This window comes from Grampus griseus (genome assembly GCF_964374135.1).
Source record: "Grampus griseus genome assembly, chromosome: 3".
In the NCBI taxonomy this organism is placed as follows: Eukaryota; Metazoa; Chordata; class Mammalia; order Artiodactyla; family Delphinidae; genus Grampus; species Grampus griseus.
Window position 1 is genome coordinate 147,400,139 of NC_139019.1, and position 17,978 is coordinate 147,418,116.

At 48.6% G+C, this 17,978-nt stretch overlaps 1 protein-coding gene across 1 annotated transcript; it reads right to left on the reverse strand.

Annotated features, from left to right (window-relative positions):
* Positions 1–8,803: 8,803 nt before the first annotated feature.
* DUSP1 (dual specificity phosphatase 1) lies at positions 8,804–11,899 on the reverse strand. The gene is made up of 4 exons (XM_082650909.1): positions 11,296–11,899; positions 10,878–11,023; positions 10,289–10,508; positions 8,804–9,864 (listed from the first exon to the last, which is right to left on the reverse strand). Exons 1-4 carry the CDS (start codon positions 11,660–11,662, stop codon positions 9,494–9,496), a joined length of 1,104 nt encoding a protein of 367 aa, XP_082507035.1. The 5' UTR covers positions 11,663–11,899; the 3' UTR covers positions 8,804–9,493.
* Positions 11,900–17,978: the final 6,079 nt, after the last annotated feature.

Here is a 17,978-nt window from a genome sequence, read left to right on the forward strand (position 1 = left end):
TAGTAGTCATCATCAGTACTTTCCGCCTTCTCCAAACTTAAAGAGCGATGGTGGGCCCCAGAATGAGGGCAGGGCTCACCCTTATCTTGCTTGGTGCAGTAGAAAGACCTTGCCGGACTTGGGCCTTGGACACTGAGTTCAGCCCAACTTGTGGCTCTAAGCAAATCCTCTACTTTTCCACGCCTCAGTTACTACTCCTTGTGACATGGCAATAATAATAAGCCCTGATGAAGAGGCCAGATGAGAGCATTAAATAAACCACATACGGAAAGCGATAGTCATAGTAGGAGCTCAATAAATGAGACTTCCTTTATCTTTCTTTTCTGACCCTGAGCTATCATGGCTATATTGGGCACTAGCTCTGGCCAGAGATATCAGAAATAAAGTTGTCCCCAGTCTCTCATAGAACTTATAGTAGGATGAGCAATGGCCCGAGTGAAACTCAGGTCTTGCCTCTTCAAGGGCTGCAGGGCCCTTCAAACCAGAGAAGCAGCTCATAGTAGAATAACCAGGGTTGAATGCTGTGCCCTGTCATGTCCAAAGTCAATGTGAGTGGGAGCCTGAATGGCTGACTCTGGGCCGTAGGGACAAGGTAGTCATAATCGTGTTATCTCATCTTCTTGGGACACTGTACTCTCTGCAGTTTTCGGGTCCATGATGAGAACAGCCTAAAGAATTCATCCAATGAGAATATGGAGAGGAAGCCAGGGTCCAAGCTAGTGCTTTTCAGTCTTTCTTCCTCGAGGGTCATGTCCTTGGCCTCACTCAGTGCCCCACAGAGCCCACTCTTTTAGATGCCCAACACAGGGGGCGCGGGGCTCTGGTCCATTTTGCGTAAGAGCAGGACAGTCGTGCGGACTCTCGTGAGGACTCTTGAGAATTCACCTCTAGGGCAAGTAGTTTGGGCCTGGGACAAGTCCTAGGGTCCTTCTTCTTTCCATAAAATCTAGTAAACAACAATAAATTGGCTTCAGACCATTCTTCATCCCCCTGAGGACAGGAGTCCTTTCTGTGCCATGTCCCCAGAATTCCAGGGCTCGAGTCACCCCCTGCAGAAAGCCTTTTCTTCTTTTTCCTCCCCTCTATCCACTCCTCCCTGCACCTCCCCACTCCCTTGTCCAGTCCACACCTTGCCACCAGCTCCCAGACCACTGCACTAAAATCCTGGGTCAAGACATCAGTCTCCGCCATTTGCTGGGAGAGCCCAAGGTCAGGGATCGTATCTTGTCCATTCCTGTGCGTCCAGTGTCCAGTGCAGGGCCTGGCACCAGTTAGAGCTCAGAAGGGGCTGCTTTTATGACTGGACTGCTTTTATGTCAACCAGTACCATCTGCCTTAGCCTCTACAGTGTCATCCACAATAAATACCAAGCCCCAGCGCCCCACCTGCCACTGCCATGAGGTTCTATCAGGCTGGCAATATCCTAGAATAAGGCCCCTCAAGAGTCCCAAATAGTCCTTCATTCACTCAACCATTACTTCCCCAACTAGAAGCCAAGCCTTACGCTGGGACACAGAAAAGGGCACGATCCTGCCCTTAGTGGCTCACAGTCTGGTTGGGGAGTCGGATGTCCTCTTCCCCTCCTCCCCTCCCTCCTGCTCTCGCTGCTGGCCTCCCTTTCTTTGTTCCTTCCATATGTACATATTGAGCAACAGACAGACAACTAAACAGAGTGACAAGTGCCAGGAAGGTGCTGTTGAGAGCTCTGTGGGGGAGAATCCCCAGTGGTCACTGGAGCCCTCGACAAAGGACATTTCCAGGAGATTCAGTATAGAGATCTAACCCTCCTGCTAGATGAGAAGCTGTGAGTCATAAGCCCCAAGCAGCCCTACAGACTTCCCCATGAATCACCCACTGCCCCATTCTCCTAATTAGAGGCACACGCCATGGGGAATTCTCTTTGGATGAGAGGGAGGAAAGGCGGGGGAAAATGTGGGAGGATGGGGCTCAGAACGGAGCCCCTGAGGAACTTTTCCCACCGTTGTCCTTCCAGAGTCACAGCCCTGGTCCCAAGAACGGAGCCCCAGGATAAGCAGGTTTTGGATAGCCAGGACCATCATGTTATTTCCTGATTACAAAGTGCTTTCATATGTTTTATTTCATTTGCACACCACTGTGTGTTACTGGAAATTCTCCAAGGGAAATTGCCTCATGTGGAAGGGAAAGAGGTTGGCTGAGCAGAAAAGAATCACTTCCCCCTAGCTGGAGCCCAGGACCCACCCAGAAAGGAGAGGAATTGTCCAGAGCCTTCAGAGTTCTCTCATTTATGCATCACATTTACTGAGTGCTCACTACATGCCAGGCACTGTTCTAAGGGCAGGAGATCCCACAGTGAACAAGACAGACAAGGTCCTTGCCCTCAAGGCCTTCTGTTCTAGTGGGGAAATAGACCACACGCAAATAAGTAAGTGTTAGGCGGTGATAAGTGCTCTGTTGAGAAGTGAAGCAGAGAAAGGGATATGGGGTGGCCAGGGTTGGGGCAGGGTGGTTCTAGTTTAAGTGGGGTGGTGGTCAGGAAGTGGCCCATTGAAGAGATGACTTTTGAACTGAGAGCTGAAGGAAATGAGGAAGCCAGACGCAGGGATCTAAAGGGAGATTGGTCTGGGCGGAGGGAAGAGAACGGGTCCCTGAAGCAAAGGTGAACTCTGCCTATGCTAGGAAGAGATGAGTGAAGGGGAAGAGTGGCAGAAGATGTGGTCAGAGATGTATCAGCCAAACAAGTAACGTCAGGTTTTGTAGCCTTTGTAAAGACTTGGCCTTTTATTATGAGTGAGGTGGGTGCCATGGAGGGTAGGGGTAGAGGAGAAAAAGAAACCTCATGTGTTAGAAGTTTCACTCTGGGTTTTTAAAAGTCTAAATAACTCCCTTCCAGTCATGGCAGACCACATCGTCCAGAACCACTCTACTGCTGAGGACTAGAAAAGTTGGACAAAATACTTTTAAACATTTCAGTTTGAAGACATTCAAGTGGTAAAAGGGCAGCGAGGAACTGTGGGATCAAGAGCTGGAAGAGGAAAACCCAGAGGGATGAGCATAGCATTGGGTGCCTCTTTTCCCCGAAGGGCTATCTGCCAATTCTGAAATGAGAAGCTGAATGGCTAACAACTTGAGCAGAGGTTTTAACTGACTCATGAGTATAATGGGACAAATATTAGAGTTCAGGGCACACCAGGAAGGAATCTGGTATACGCCTAGGCTTTCTCGTATATTATCCCAAAAAGTAATACAGGCTGGGGGGCTTGGAAAACCCCCAAACTTTTAGTTGCAACTACTAAAGAATACATCTTTAGAAGAAGACTGTAGCAGTCATCACAGGGTCTAAAGCCCAGCTTCAAGTCCTCTCAAGCCATCTCTGTCTCTGTTTGGGTTAAGGTGATCTGGGATTCCTAGACCTCCAAGCCACCTAGAACAAAGTAAACCCTCTTGAGAAGAGGGTAAAACTGCCTTAAATAATCTCTAAAATTTTTCATACACAGTGCCTGTCACTCAATCAAAATAATCAGGCATATGAGGGAATAAAACATGATTTTACAAATATCAAAAGAAACCATAGGCAACAGATATAAACACAAGAGAATCTATATAGTTATTGGTCACAGACATTAAAATAGCTATGTTTTATACGTGAAAGTATCAAAATGGAGAAATAATAACAGAATTTTCCAAGACTAATGAAAGACATCAAGCCACAGATTTGAAAAAAGCACAAATCTTAAGCAAGGTAAATAGGAAGAAAACTACAGAGACATTATAATAAAACTGCTTAAAAAAAAGATTGTAAAGCAATTATTCTCCAATAAAGATGTTTAAAAAATTTTTTTAAATAAATTAATTTTAAAAAAAGAGAGAGAGAGAGAAAGAGAAAATCCAAAGCAACCAGGGAAAAAAGACAGATTACCCTCAGAGGGACAACACTAAGTTAGTAAGCTGACTTCTCAAAAGACACTACAAAATTGAGAAGACAATGTCTTCAAAATGGTTGAAGAAATAAGGTTGAAACTGGAATTCTTTGCCCAGTGAAAACATTTTTCAATAATGAAAGTAAATTAAAATATTTGTAGGGGAGCAAAAGCTGAACTTGTCATCAAAGGTGTGTACTATAGGCAACACTAAAAGGGTAGCTTTGGCTTTTGGTGGCCAATAGACTGAGAGGGACAGTGCAGAAACAAGAACAGCCCTGAGGCTACTACAGTAACATAGGCAACTTCTGATGGTGGCTGGACCAGAGAGGAGGTTTTGGAAGTGATGAGAAGTGGGTCTATTTTGAAAATGGTTATGTTTTGAAAATGGACCTGTCTCAATTTGCTGATGAATCAAATACAGGTTATGAGAAAATGAGAGGAGTCAAGGATGGCTCCATAGTTTTTGACCTGAGCTAAGGGAAGAATGAAGTTGCCATTAACCAAGATGGGAAGAGCACAGATGGAGCTGGTTTGGGGGTAAATCAAAGGTTTATTTTTGGAATTGCCAAATTTGGAAGTCTATTTGATAAAGACATGGATATGTCAAGGAGGTTATTGGATATACAAGTCCGCAGTTAGGGGAGAGGTCTGGAGTAAAGATTAAAATTTGTTTCCTTTCTAAAATCTTTACTTTATGATGATGATGGTGGTAGTGGTAGTGGTGATGATAATAATTATGGTTAAAGTGGTTAATGCTTATTGTTTATTGTGCGTTGAGTACTGTGCAAAATATTTTGTGTATGTTATTTCATTTAATATTAACAACTACCATGTAAAGCAAATACTTTCATCACTCCCTTTTTAGAGATATGAAAACTGAGGCTTTGAGTGGAGAAGTAATCTACCCAAGGGCATACAGTTATTACTTGTTGAGGCATTTGGAACAAAGTCCCAGAATTTTGGTGGTATTATTCGAACATCTACTGAGGACTTTCTAGGGGACAGTCACTCACTCCTTTATAAAGAAGACATATGTAAGTACCTGCTGCTCCCTAACCCTTGGCATAAGTCCTGGGGCCCAGAGATGGGGCAAGACAACTCACTTCTCCCTGTTTCCTTTCACCAGGACACTCTGGGGAGGCGTGCCGCTGCTCAGGTGGCATAATGCGGACAATGAGCCTTTCCCAAGCCTCTCCGATGAGACCAGAGGCCTTTCATTTAATTCTTAAAAAGCCTTTGAAGGTCAGAGGTTATTGGCCCATATTACAGATGGGGAAACTGAGGCTTAGAGTTTGGTAACTTACCCACAGTAAGTCACAGAGCTAACAAGTGGCAGAAGCAGATCTTGAACTCAGGTCTAGTTGGCTCCAAGTCAAGTGCTCTACCAGTCCACAAAGATCCCTCTCAAACGTCAAGTCTTTAGTGCCCTCCTGGCCTGGAACCCTCTTCCCAGCTTACCTCTCAAATAGGCAACTGGGCTGTATCACTCAGGTCTTAGCTTCTCCAGTCACCCCATCAGAGAGGCCTCCCTGATCACCAAAATCTAAAGGACCCCCCCTTTAATATCTCACCTTCAGAGCCTTCATTCTTATCTTATTTCTTAATTATTTATTTACACACCCCAACAGCACCACTGTTAGCTACTGGAGGATAGAAACTTTGAAAAAAACGTAAAAAAAAAAAAAAGAATAGGAACTTTGTCTAACACCAAAGCATCCCTGGGCCTATAGAGAGTCAATAAATATTTGTTGAATGAATGAATGAACGAATGAATGGACTGCTGCTTAGCCTAAAAAGCCACAGTCAAGAAAAAGGTGGTTCTACCGTATTTCCCTTAGCAGAGCACAGTTGTGTGCACTGTGGCGCTAGCAACCGGCATACCCTCTGTTCGCCGAAGGATGAGGACACCTCCTGAGCCGATAAAGGGGAGCAGAGGCTTGGCTGGACCCAGAGGCTGTTCTCCAACAGGTTTGCCCTGCAGGGCCCCAGGAAAGTCCCCATAAGTGGTCAGCCCTCCCACCTGCTCCCCAGAATGCAGCCTGCGGAGAAAAATAGCCTCGGGTGACCTGGATCCACCCGTTGAGGTGTGGGAAACCTGAGCTCGGCCCGCGCGACCTCGGCTTTGTTTGCCTCTGTGTATGGCAACCAGAAACCACCGAGCCTGCAGTTCTCAGAGGCCGCCTCCCGCACCCCGCACCCTCCTTTATGTTAATCTCCTAAACTGATTTGTCAGCAGCAGGAAGTGACATGACAGCTTTCCTCACAAAAGGGAAACTCCTCCGTGTTTCCATGGGGATGGAGGCTACTGTAGGATCACAGATTTATATAATCTTAAAGGGGTACACGCAATGATGTCATCCACCAGGGGCCAGGGGAGGGAGGGAGGGAGGGAAATGGAGGCCGGAGGCTGCAAGTTCAAGGCCAATTAGCTGCGATTTGCAAAATTCCAAGGAAAAGAGAGGATGCAGTGGAAGCACTTGGGGTTGCTAGTCTTCTAATGGAATAATGGGTGTCTGGAAACCACCGAAAAGCATAAAGTATGCATTGATGCATATTCTACGTACTAGAATTAGAGGGCTGGGAGGAAGCTTACCCATTAGATCCACTGCAAGGTGGTCATTTTATGGGTGGGAAAACTGAGACCCAAGAACCGCTAGAGGTCATTAGGAGAGGGGAAAGAGACCTGAATGTTTCTCCAGTGCCCACAACATGCCAGGCACTTCTACATTCATGAGTACATTTCCTCCTCACAAGTGAAGTAGGTTTTATTATCTTCATTTTACAGATGAGGAAACCGAGGCCCATAGGGATAAATGGCTTTTCCACCTTGATATTATGGGGTAAAACCATGCTGACGTCTGGTTAGCTACAAAGCTCATCTTTTCCTCACTCCCACGAGCTGTCTTTTGGACTGAACTAGGGCTTTCTTCCCCAGTCTTCTTACAGACCCATGTTCCCAACTTTGCAGTGCCGTTTACTTGCTGTATGACCTTGAGCTACAATTAGAGGGTTGTCGCTTCACCTCTCTGAGCCTCAGTTTCCTCCTCTGTAAAATGGATGTTGCTTTAAAAGTTAAATTGGATCATCTGGAAAGCACTTAGCACAGTGGCTGGCACAGGGCGCTAACTCTAAAATTGACAGCTGTTATTATATTATCAGTATTAAATGATCGAGTTGTCCCTATGTCAATCTCCCAGCTGAGAAACAACATTTTAATAGTTTAAGCATCTTTCTTCTCATCTTAGGCACTTTTTTCCTTCCTAAGAAAAGCAGTTTCAGGCCAAAACTGACATCTTCTGGAGGGCCTGAGACCAGGAATCGGATGCATGGGGAGGAGGGGTTATCACCCTGGCTCTCCAGGGCTGGCAGGAGGTTAAGTAGCTTGTGCTGGGAGAAGTCAGTGAATTGTTTTCACTGGCGGCTCCCTTAGGCAGCCACTGTATTTTTCCACTGTGTGGATCACAGTGGAGATTAATGTTGGTCCAGCCAGTGCCTGCCAAGCAGAAAGTGATGGCCCGAGCCCACGGGGATGTCAGCCATGGCATCTGCCACGGACCCGAAGTCGCTGGTACATTTCCACGAAGGGAGATATTTGCAAGAGTAGATTTCTAGGGTTTGATAAAAACACTGGGTATGGTTTGTTTTGAAAGGCGTGAACATACTTGTCATTGGAAGCCTGGCCGAGGAAATGAATTTGCCAGCCCGGGGTAAGTTCTTAGAACATGGAACACAGGGATCTTTCAGGCCCTGGGAGTCAGGTGGTGCATGGTGAACCAGTGCAGAAAGGTCAAGGCCTTGAACGATGGGGCTGGACCAGGACCACTACTCAGAGCACCCCTAGAAAAGTAAAGTAAGATTTTCGCTTTTCTGCTTCCTACAGCACTTTGTCCAGAAACAAGTAAAGGAATGCAGGGGCTAAGGGGCCAGCAACCCAGGAGCGTCACTGTTATTTAGTTCAACATTAAAGACTGGATTATGGGTTGGTAGTTAATTACACCTCTGCATTGGCCTGTTTGGCAAGACAGAGTGAAGATCGAGACTATTGCCCTAGAGCAAGTCAGATTTAATTGTCTATCTTCAACGAAATTATGAAAGCAGGGCAGCAAGTGACCGGAAAGAGGCAGCCACCAAAAATGATGGGTACGTGTGCAGAGATGCCTAGGGGATGTGCTCCGAAACAATAATGGTCAGGTTGGGGGTGGGGATTTCTGGTGACTGGTCTACACTGTATTTGCTTATAGTGCTTGGTATTCTTTTCACAAAAAATAAAGGTCTTTTCAAAGGCAAAAAAAAAAAAGCACACATGAGAAGCAAGAGATAAAGCACAAAGCACATAGAATTAGGAAACAAAACAGATGTAGGGCCCAATTCCCCGACTTGTGCCACTTAGCTATGTTGGGTCTCACCATCTTCATTTGCAGATCTTGCTGAGCTGTTCTAGGGTCAGTTAGCACACCCTGCCTTGCACATAGTGGAAACACATTTATAGCAAATGTGTTGAAAAACTATCATCCTCATCCCTTCAGCAGAGATCAGGGAGGGGAGGGAGGCTTTTTATGGTATCCTGGGGAAGTTATTAAATGGAAAAAGCAACCAAGTCAATGGCTACTTCCTAGTTTTGGCTCTGGGGACACTTGAGGGAGACATGATGGGAAGATACATAGGTGGACACTTGAATCCAATACCAAGAGCTCAGCTCCAGCACCTATGTTTTTTTGTTTGTTTTTTTATGATTGATCACACTTCTCTACCATCCTTGCAACCCAGCCATCTTGTGGGACTGAGGGGCCACCGAAGAGTATGGGATCAGATGCCAACACACATTCTGGAAGACGCTGTTCTCTCCTATTTCAGTGGTGGGAGAGGGATCAGTGGGGCTGCCCAAGAAATAAAGCATCAAGTTTTCAATAGAAAGGCCATAATTTATTCTGTTGTATAAAAAAGTCATCCTTACGTAACAAAATGTCTTCTTAGAAGAAGAAATATATTATTTCAGGTCATAAATAATCAGCAAACATACAACTGTTGGCAACTTAAAAACAAAACAAAACAAAACCAACACTGGTGCTTTCCATCAGTGCTGAAAACAAACCTGCTTGGGCTGTATTTACAGGATATTACAGTACTCACAACAGAAAATTGAGGTATTTGGTTCTTCTAGGAGTAGACACTGACATTTGTGAAGGTGGACCACCTACACAAAAATAAATAAAATAAGGTATATTCTCATATGTATATGTGTCGTCGGGAATGGTAATACTGGTAGGTATGTCAAGCATGAAAGTGTCTTCAGAAAACAGGGACAAGCAAAAAGAAATCGACTCACACGCTGAGTCCTCTCTCTTCTGCCCCATTTTGTCATAGGGACTTTATGTACCCACTGTATGTTGGTCCCGAAACCTGCTGAGTTCAGCAAACGTCTTGGTGCTAAGTCATCACTACGACCACTCAGGAACCCAGTGGAACTCGGGTGAAATTAAATAAATAAGGACCAGCCCTCACAAGCTCCCTTCCCTGGAGTTACTGCATTTCCCCTTTCAGGAAGGAGCCTGGAGTCCTGCTGGGTTGGGAGAATCACCTCCTGTGGCCTTTCAGCAGCTGGGAGAAGTTGTAATGGGGCTCTGAAGGTAGCTCAATGCACTGTTCGTGGGGTGGACGGGGATGGAGACCGGGAAGTTGAAGACGGTGGTGGTGGAGGTGCCGCAGTCGAGCACAGCCATGGCGGGACTCCCCGCCTCTGCAGAGCAGTGCGGGGCCAGGACCTGGGACTCAAACTGCAGCAGCTGGCCCATGAAGCTGAAGTTGGGAGAGATGATGCTCCTCCTCTGCTTCACAAACTCAAAGGCCTCATCCAGCTTGACTCGGTTAGTCCTCATGAGGTAAGCGAGGCAGATGGTGGCTGATCGGGAAATGCCCGCCTGGCAGTGGACAAACACCCTTCCACCAGCGTTCTTGATGGAATCTGGAAAACAAAGTGCAGTCGGTTACTTGAGAGCCCAGGAGAACAACCCCAACCCCAGGAATAGGGTGTCTAAGAAATGTCATGTGTGTCCTGTCCAGAGATGGTCAATATCGCCTCATGCCATCACACGGACACTGTCTGTGGAGGCAGTGTGGAAAAGAACAGCAGGGCATTTAAACCCAGACCAGGCATCACCACTAAGCAGATTGCTATTGCACAAATCAACATCCTGAGATTCAGTTTGCTAATCTATAAAACGGGACATCGAATCTATATTTCTCAGAGATGCTACCCACACCAGACTGACATTAACGTCTAGAGGAAAGCTTAAAAGTATGTCACTCGGGTTCTTGCCATAGAGTTTAAGCTCAGTGACTAAAACGGAAGGAGTGAGGCAGAAGTCCCAGGCATCTGTTCCATTTACCTATGAAGTCAATTGCCTCGTTGAACCAGGAGCTGATGTCCGCCTTGTGGCTGTCCTCCACAGGGATGCTCTTGTACTGGTAGTGACCCTCAAAATGGTTGGGACAGTTGGCTGAGACGTTGATCAAGGCAGTGATGCCCAAGGCATCCAGCATATCCTTGCGAGAAGCATGATAGGCACTGCCCAGGTACAAAAAAGGCAGGATCTCCACTGGGCCACCCTGAAATCCAGAAATATCCAACACTTGTCAAGCTTTATTCAATGTCACTGCTGGTGCCCACACCCACAAAAACTCCCTGCTGGAAAAGTCAGTTTCAACACTGGGTGAACTTTGTAGCACTGCTGTTAAGAGTATAAATAAATAGCGGACTAAACCCATTTGCCTAGGCAGGGCCAACAAGTTCATTTCTGTAGTGCCAACAATTAGAGACCCAGTTCCATCATACCACTTAACCATGGGATAAATAATATGCCCGTGTCCCCTGTTATAAATAGAGCTGCATGTCGCCTTCTATATTCTCACTAGCACTGCTCTTCCACCTTTGCCAGCTGTTCCTTCTCCCCTCGGGCACGGCTCCTCCCTACTAACCTGGTCGTAGAGTGGGGTGCTGCAGGAACTGCACCCGGATTCGGCGCTGTCGGGGACGCTAGTACTCAGGGGAAGGCTGAGCCCCATGGGGGTCGACTGTTTGCTGCACAGCTCCGGGCAGGAAGCAGAAAAAGCTTCATATCCTCCTGGGAATAAAAAGAGACATTTTTTTTCTGTTAGTACCGCCGAGACAGGGCACCTTCATACAACTCCCCCATCCACTAAGGCTGTAAGTTTATCCCGGAGAGGCCCAGGCGAGTCTTTTGTTCCTAGTGCCAAAGTCAACAAGTTCCCACAATGCGACTCAGGCGTCCAAGCGCTCCAGGTGGGGCAGCCCCCCAGGAGCTGAGGGCCAGGGGTCCCCGGGCAAGGCGGCAGGGGGCGTGCGGCCCGCCCCTGAGCACCCCCGACGGCGTACCTTTGAGCAAGAAGATTTGCGCACCGCGCGCCTCCCGGCAGAGCGCTCCGGCGGCCAGAGCCAGGGTGCCGTCGCGCTTGGCGCAGTCCAGGGCGGCGCTGCGCTCGTCCAGCAGCACCACGGCTTGGTAGGCGCCGGCCAGCAGGCGGCCGCGCAGCTCGGCGTTGGGCACGATGTGCTCCAGGCCCATGGCGCCCTTGGCCCGGCGCCGCACAATGGTGCTGAAGCGCACGTTGACCGAGCCGACGATGTGGCCGGCGTTGAAAGCGAAGAAGGAACGACAGTCCAACAGCAAGCACTGCGCCGCGCGCTCCCGCAGCAGCGTCCGCAGGCCTCCGGCGTCCAGGGAGCCCACTTCCATGACCATGGCCGGCCCCAGCGTCCCCAGCGTGCAAGTCCTCCTGTGCTCTTTGTCCTGGGAAGCCAAAAGTAGAGCGACGGCTTTCGAGGAAAAGCCCGACCCCGGTTTTCTTTGCGCCAAACCCCAAACTGCCTTTGGACTGAGCGAGGGGTCGTCGTGCGGGACTCTAGACCGCCTCGGTTTCCTTGCTGCTCTCCCAACTGCTCCTCCGGCCCGCCTAGTCCCTACAGCCCCGACGTCCTTCACAGCGAGCCTGACCCGGGTGAGCGCGTTTATATGTGGCCTCTCGGCTGGCAGGCGAGGCGGGGCGGGGAGGGGCGGGTCTCGCGCGCTCAGGGGGAGGGGGTTTGTTTGTTTGAATAGAGATCACGTGACCGGTGCGGTGACGTCACCCGCCCTGCCGGGCTTGGCGCCGGAGGAGCCAAAGGCAAAGACGTCATCGGCCTCCGAGTGGGGTCCGCTGGCTGCGCTCTGGCTCCGGCTCAAGGCCCCGCCAGGCCATCCGGCCTGCGCCTGGCGCGTCCCCGGGGACCTGGCCCGCGCCGCTCTCCGGGCCCGGCGGGGAGGGGAGGGGACGGGCACTGTGCCAGGCGAGGACTGACCTCCCGGGTGCGAACGGCAGGGAGATCCGGCCGTTTGCCACCGGCCTCCGCCTCCCCTCCCCCTCCACCGTGTCGCTTCCCAGCGCCCCCTCCGCCGCCCACCGGAGCGGAAAGGGGTTTCCTTTGTTTTTGCATACACGTGGGCCCCTTTCGCCCATTGCCTCGTACCCAGTTGGCGAGGAAACAGGTTCCCAAGGAGAAGCGATTTACTTGCCCAGTATCACACTGCTGGGGGTGGGGCAACAGCGAGGCGCCTGAAATGAGGGCTGAAGACAAATCCATCCCAGAACTACCGGGCTGAGTTGGGGTGGAGGTGTTCGGGGAAATATTCTCCTGTTCCCCAGACTTCCCTGTTACTTAAAATGTACATTTAACGAGTAAAACGCCTTCCAATCGAATACCAAGCGGAAGAATCTCATTCCTAGTCGTGTAGTCCCTAGACGATTGTGAGCCAATGGAGCGCAAGTCAGGGGGCTGAAATCAGGGTGAGGGGTCGCAAGGTGCGGTTGTGGATTGCGGGGTTCGGGGTTTAGGGAGGCGACCCCCATCGCGGCTCGACAGCGCCCCACCAGGGGCCGCCGGACACGTTTCTGGCTACATTTGCCTAAGACTGAGCGGCTCCATCTCTTTATGCCCCAAATATGTACTGATTGAGCGCCTACTAAGCGCTGGGCTCGGGGGCTGCAAAGGGGAACAGGGGCCGGGCGCAGCCCCCACGCTCTGCTTCTCACCATCAATATGGGCCGAACTCGAAATCCAATCCTACAGTGCTTTAAGAGGATTTCCAGGACCTGGACAAACGTTTGGGAAAACCCCACGCGGTCATCCTCGTCCTGGGCTCTAGTGACGCCCCCCTGGGCGGCGGAGCCCCTCTGCAGCAGCACCAACAGTGCTAGGTACACAAACATAAATATTGCACCACCGTGCTGGGGTGCCGAATCAGGAACATTCTGTGGTTTCTTAGCCTCTCCTCCGGGGGAGGGGGGCGTTTCACTGCCACCCTGGGTGGTTGGTCTGTGGATTGTATCACCAGAGGCAACTTCTGCATTTGCCTCGCTTAGCTTCGGTGTTCTCACATGCTCAAACTTTCTGCCTAAATTCTAGAAAAGTAAAAGGCTAAGTGCTTTTTTCTTGTAAAGGGCGTTTTCTACCTTCAGATGAACATTGGCTGAGGGCAGCAAAGAGGTCCTCAGATAATGGCAACGCCCTCCCTGTATCTTTTTTAAGAAAGAAAAAACTTCTTTGTTTATACTACTTATTCATCTGAGGAACTCAACATATTTTATGCGTTGAATCATAAAATGTTACAGCTGCTGACTTTTCACAGCATGCGAACTTGATCCAAGTTTTGTTTTTTTTTTTAACCAAGAGCGGTTTTTAATACCTACACATTTTTTAAAAAGAAAACTTTTTTATACAAATATTACAGTGTTAAGTGACACAGTCTGGCCCTAAAGTCAGGTGTCTGCTGAGCTCTGCGGGGTTTTCCTCTCTATCCCTATTTGGAAAGAGCAGAGCTTGAACCCCACGCTGTCATTTTGTTGCTGGGTGATCCCAGGTGAATCTTTTCCCCCACTGAGCCTCTAAGCTCACATCTGTACAATGGGTTTACAACTGTGCACTTTGTGGATGGTTTGAGGCCCAAGTTAGAGATGATGGATGTAAGGAACCCAGGCCCTACCCATCCCTTCTTGTTATGATTCACTAAGTTTCTTGTTTTTTCCCTTCCTAGCAGAGCAATGCTTATATCATCATGCCACTGTGTGTTTCAGCATCTGGCATCAGAACCTGGGGAGAAGTCCACCACAAGATGCAGGTAGGTGTGGTTAGTACAGAGGTCCAGTTCAGGCTAAGGTCCCTCCTTGAGGCCAATCAACACACAGTGGCACAGGTCAGAGGGGCTGGTGGTAAAGATGTAGCCACCCAGGCCCCCAGTCCAGGAAGCAGAGATGCTACTTCTGGCTGGAGATGGAGCCAAAGAGAGGCCCAGCATAATCTGGTCTGTGGTGACTGCAGAAGCAGCAAGGGGCTGGAATTGTGGTCCTGATGGGCAGAAGGGCACAAAAGAGCATCAGGGGATTTTTTTCTCTGGGGAGAGAACCTGGCCTTTCCGACCTGGGCTCTTCCTGATTTTAGATGTACTTAGAAATAAACCTGGAGGCAGGGCGGGGCAGTGGGACCGCCTGGCCTGGACTCCCCACCCTTAATGTGTGGCCTTGAGTAAATCCGTTTCCCTCCTGAGCCCCCAGTCCTTCCTTCCTGTGATGGAGATAAGAACATGTACTCCTAGGGGCTGTGGGAAGACTCAGTGTAGCCGGGGTTGATATTACCCTACAATCTCTGTCTGAATCCTGCCCTCAGAGTCGACTTTGGAAAGAGTGGCATGCCCCAGATGACAGGCAGAAAGTGGCCCCAGCTCACTGTCTGCTCTGTGACCTTGGGAAAGTGGCTTAACATTCCTGAGCCTCCATTTCCCCATTTGTAAACTGGAAATGCTATCCATTGAGGGCCTGGTGCCAGTCACGTCTGGAGGTGGTGCTCTCAGAAGAGGGAGTTGGCTCCCACCATTCCTGTTCTCTTCCAGAATCCACAGCCCTTTTACTGTCCCCCTAGTGCTGTAAGGCAGGCAGTTCCTGCCTTTGCTCAGTACGATTCCTAACTCCCTCTGTCCCACCAAATCCAAAGCCACCACTAGGCTCCACCCCTCCATCTGGCCCCGCCCCCACTGCTGTCACCGACTCTTCTGTTGTGATTTAGGCAAACCCCTGGACATGTGTTTCTCATCCTTTCCCACCCCTTTGCTCACACTGTTCCCCTCCCCCTGCCAGGATGCTATCTCCTCTGGGCTCCAAGTCCCAAAGTGGCATCCCCAGGAAGCCTTCTTTGGTTTCTCCAACTTCTGCACCTGGGCCCTGGAGGACTTTGTCCAAACTTTCTGATTATGTAAACATCTCTCAGATCCTTATCTTACCCTCCCTGAGTTGCTTAAGGGTAGGAGGTGTGTTTCTCTCATCTGTCACCTCCCCACCCTACTATCTTAGATACGGTGCCTGGCACATGGTAGGTCCACAATTTGTAGCATGGTGGAAGAATTTTCTTAAAGGTACTGTTGAAAAGTGTAAGAAGAGAGAAGGGGATAGAAATGGCCATTTATGGAGCCTCACCCCTGTGCCAGCTGCATTACAGGTATCATCTCATGAACCAATCAATAATCCCGTGGGCTGGTTATTATCCCCATGTTATAGGCAAGGAAACAGAGAGGAGAATGTGCCCAAGGTCACACAGCTGGTAATCATCAGATGCAGATCCAAACCCTGGGCCTGTCTGATGGAGATATGGAGGGGAGGACCCAGGCATCCCGAGGTAGGAACCCCAGTCTGTTTAAGGCCTCCCTGCCTGTTGCAAGTCCATCCCCGGCAGCTCTGGCTGAAGCCTCTGACTCCCAGCTTGCCTGGAGCTCTGCTCTGTGGGCAGAGTGGTCCCTGGCACCAGCCCTGGAGGGAGCCCAAGCCTCCTACAACCCCTGGCTCAGGGCCTGGTATCCCTGCTGCCTTTCCAAAGTCACTCAGTTTTTGGGATTTGGGGCAGCCACGGGCACAGGGACTTAGCAGCCAGTTGGCCCATCCTAAGGGGCTGGCAAGGGGTGACTTCACCCTCCACACCCAGACAGTTAGGACAGAACCAGCTTCTGTTGCACAATCCTTACAAACAGATCTCATAGTCAGGGAAGGCTCGTGGCAGTGCATCATCTCAGCCAGCTCCCTCATTTGGGAGACAAGGACCCAGAGTGGTTAGGCAACCTATCCAAAGTCACAGTGTCCAGAACATTCTAAATCTAGTCAGCATTGTGTGAACTCTGTGTACAGACCCTCAAGTGTTTATCTCTGGAGGGTGGGGTTACTTCCATTTTCTTTCTTACAATTCTGTATGATTTGAATATTTCAACACAAATGTGGAACTTTTGTAATCAGGAGAAAAAGCTAAAAATGTTGAAAGGCAACAGTATTTAGGGTAAACCATATTTACCATATTTAGGGTGACTTGTTAAAAGCAAGTTACAGAGTTAGACTGCCTGGGTTAGAATCCCGGCCTGACCACTCAACAGCTGTGTGTCCTTGGACAAGTTACTTTACCTCTCTGAGACTCAGTTGTCTCATGTATAAAGTGAAGATAATAATAACATCTATCTTGTAGGGCTATTGTAAAGATCGTAGGAGACAGGGATCAGCAAACTACAGCCCATGAGCCAAATCTAGCCTACTCCTTCTTTTTGTACAATTCACAAGCTAAGAATGGTTTTTATATTTTAAATGGTTGGGAGGAAAATCAAAAGAAAAAATATTTTTGTAACGCGTGACAGTCGTATGAAATTCAAACTTCAGAGTCCATAAATAAAGTTTTATTAAAACTCAGCCATGCACATTGATACTATCCTCTGTGGCTGCTTTCACATTACAACGGGAGGTTAGTAGCTATGACACTGTCTGGCTCACAAAGCCTAAAATATTTACCTCTGTCCCTTTACAGGAAAAGTTTGCCAACCCCTGATATGAGATCATGGATGAAAAGCACTTTAGAACAATTCCTGGCACAGGGTACGTGTTTAGTGAATTTTGTTCTTATTAGTATATGGATGTTTATAAAATCTTCTTTCCCTAGGATGTGTTCAAAAGCAGTAATTGCTTTTATAGTTCATTGAGCCTAAGGCACATTTTTTCATATTTTAACGTTCCTCAAAGTGGAATATATCTTACAGTCGGAGGCATAGCATACTTAATTGACATAGTTAATTGCCAACATTTCTCTTTCTTTATGGTATATACATTAAACAGGGGTGGGGGGGGTTGGGTCTCAGAATAGATGACCTCTTAGATCCAGGAGAATACAGTAAAGTAAATAAAGTACTACAGCCAGCAGTCTAGCAGGGGGACAGACTTGTCAAAAGACAAGTACAACCCAGGTGCTAAGCGCCAGGGTAGACCTCGGAAAGGCCGGAAAAGGGCCCTCTCCCAACTGGGAGAGAATTATGAGGAAAAGATGCCCAGAGGAGGGGATGTCTCCTTAGAGACAAAGACTGTTGTAGAATAGAAATGTCGGGATGAAACACCTCTGAGAGATGGGTCTCGGTTATCTACCACTTGGCCCCTGAGAGTCTCCGTTTTCTGCCTTATAAAATGGGGGCAGTAATAACCCCAAGAGACCAACTCTCAGATTCGCTGTGGGACCAGATGAAGCTCCAGCAGCCTGTGTGAACAGGCCCCATGGCTGACCATTTCTGTTTGTCCTACTAGCTTGGGAGCAGGGAAACGGTTCCTTGCCTTTCTTGGCCCCCAGAACAAACCTCAAAGCAGGTTTGTTGGATAAACACATGCAGATGAACCCAGGAGCCCAAGAGAGGGACCAGGAAGTAACAGGGCCTCTGTGACTCAGACAGGCCTGTCCCTGAACCAAGGGCACCGCCTGCCAACATGGCCCCAAACCCCGCCTCAGGCACCAGGGGAACTGACGCCACGGTGAGAAGTGACAAATCTCTGTTGTTAGTTAATTTTTTTGAGATGGAATATGAATTGAGGCATAATTTCCTTTTCACTATTAGAAAACACTAATTAATGTTGAAGGGAGCAAATGAGGTCATAGTTTGTCTATTCCAAACTGTCCCCTGAAGGAAGGAGAAGAAAGTTACCAGTGGTGGATTCAGAATCCTAGTTGAAGACTCAGAA

Coding starts and splice junctions, on each gene's coding strand:
- DUSP1 (XM_082650909.1), bottom strand. CDS start 11,662: ATGGTCATGGAAGTGGGCTCCCTGGACGCCGGAGGCCTGCGGACGCTG. Junction 10,509..10,877: donor GCACCCCACTCTACGACCAG/GTTAGTAGGGAG, acceptor TCTGGATTTCAG/GGTGGCCCAGTGGAGATCCT. Junction 9,865..10,288: donor CGAGGCAATTGACTTCATAG/GTAAATGGAACA, acceptor TTTGTTTTCCAG/ATTCCATCAAGAACGCTGGT.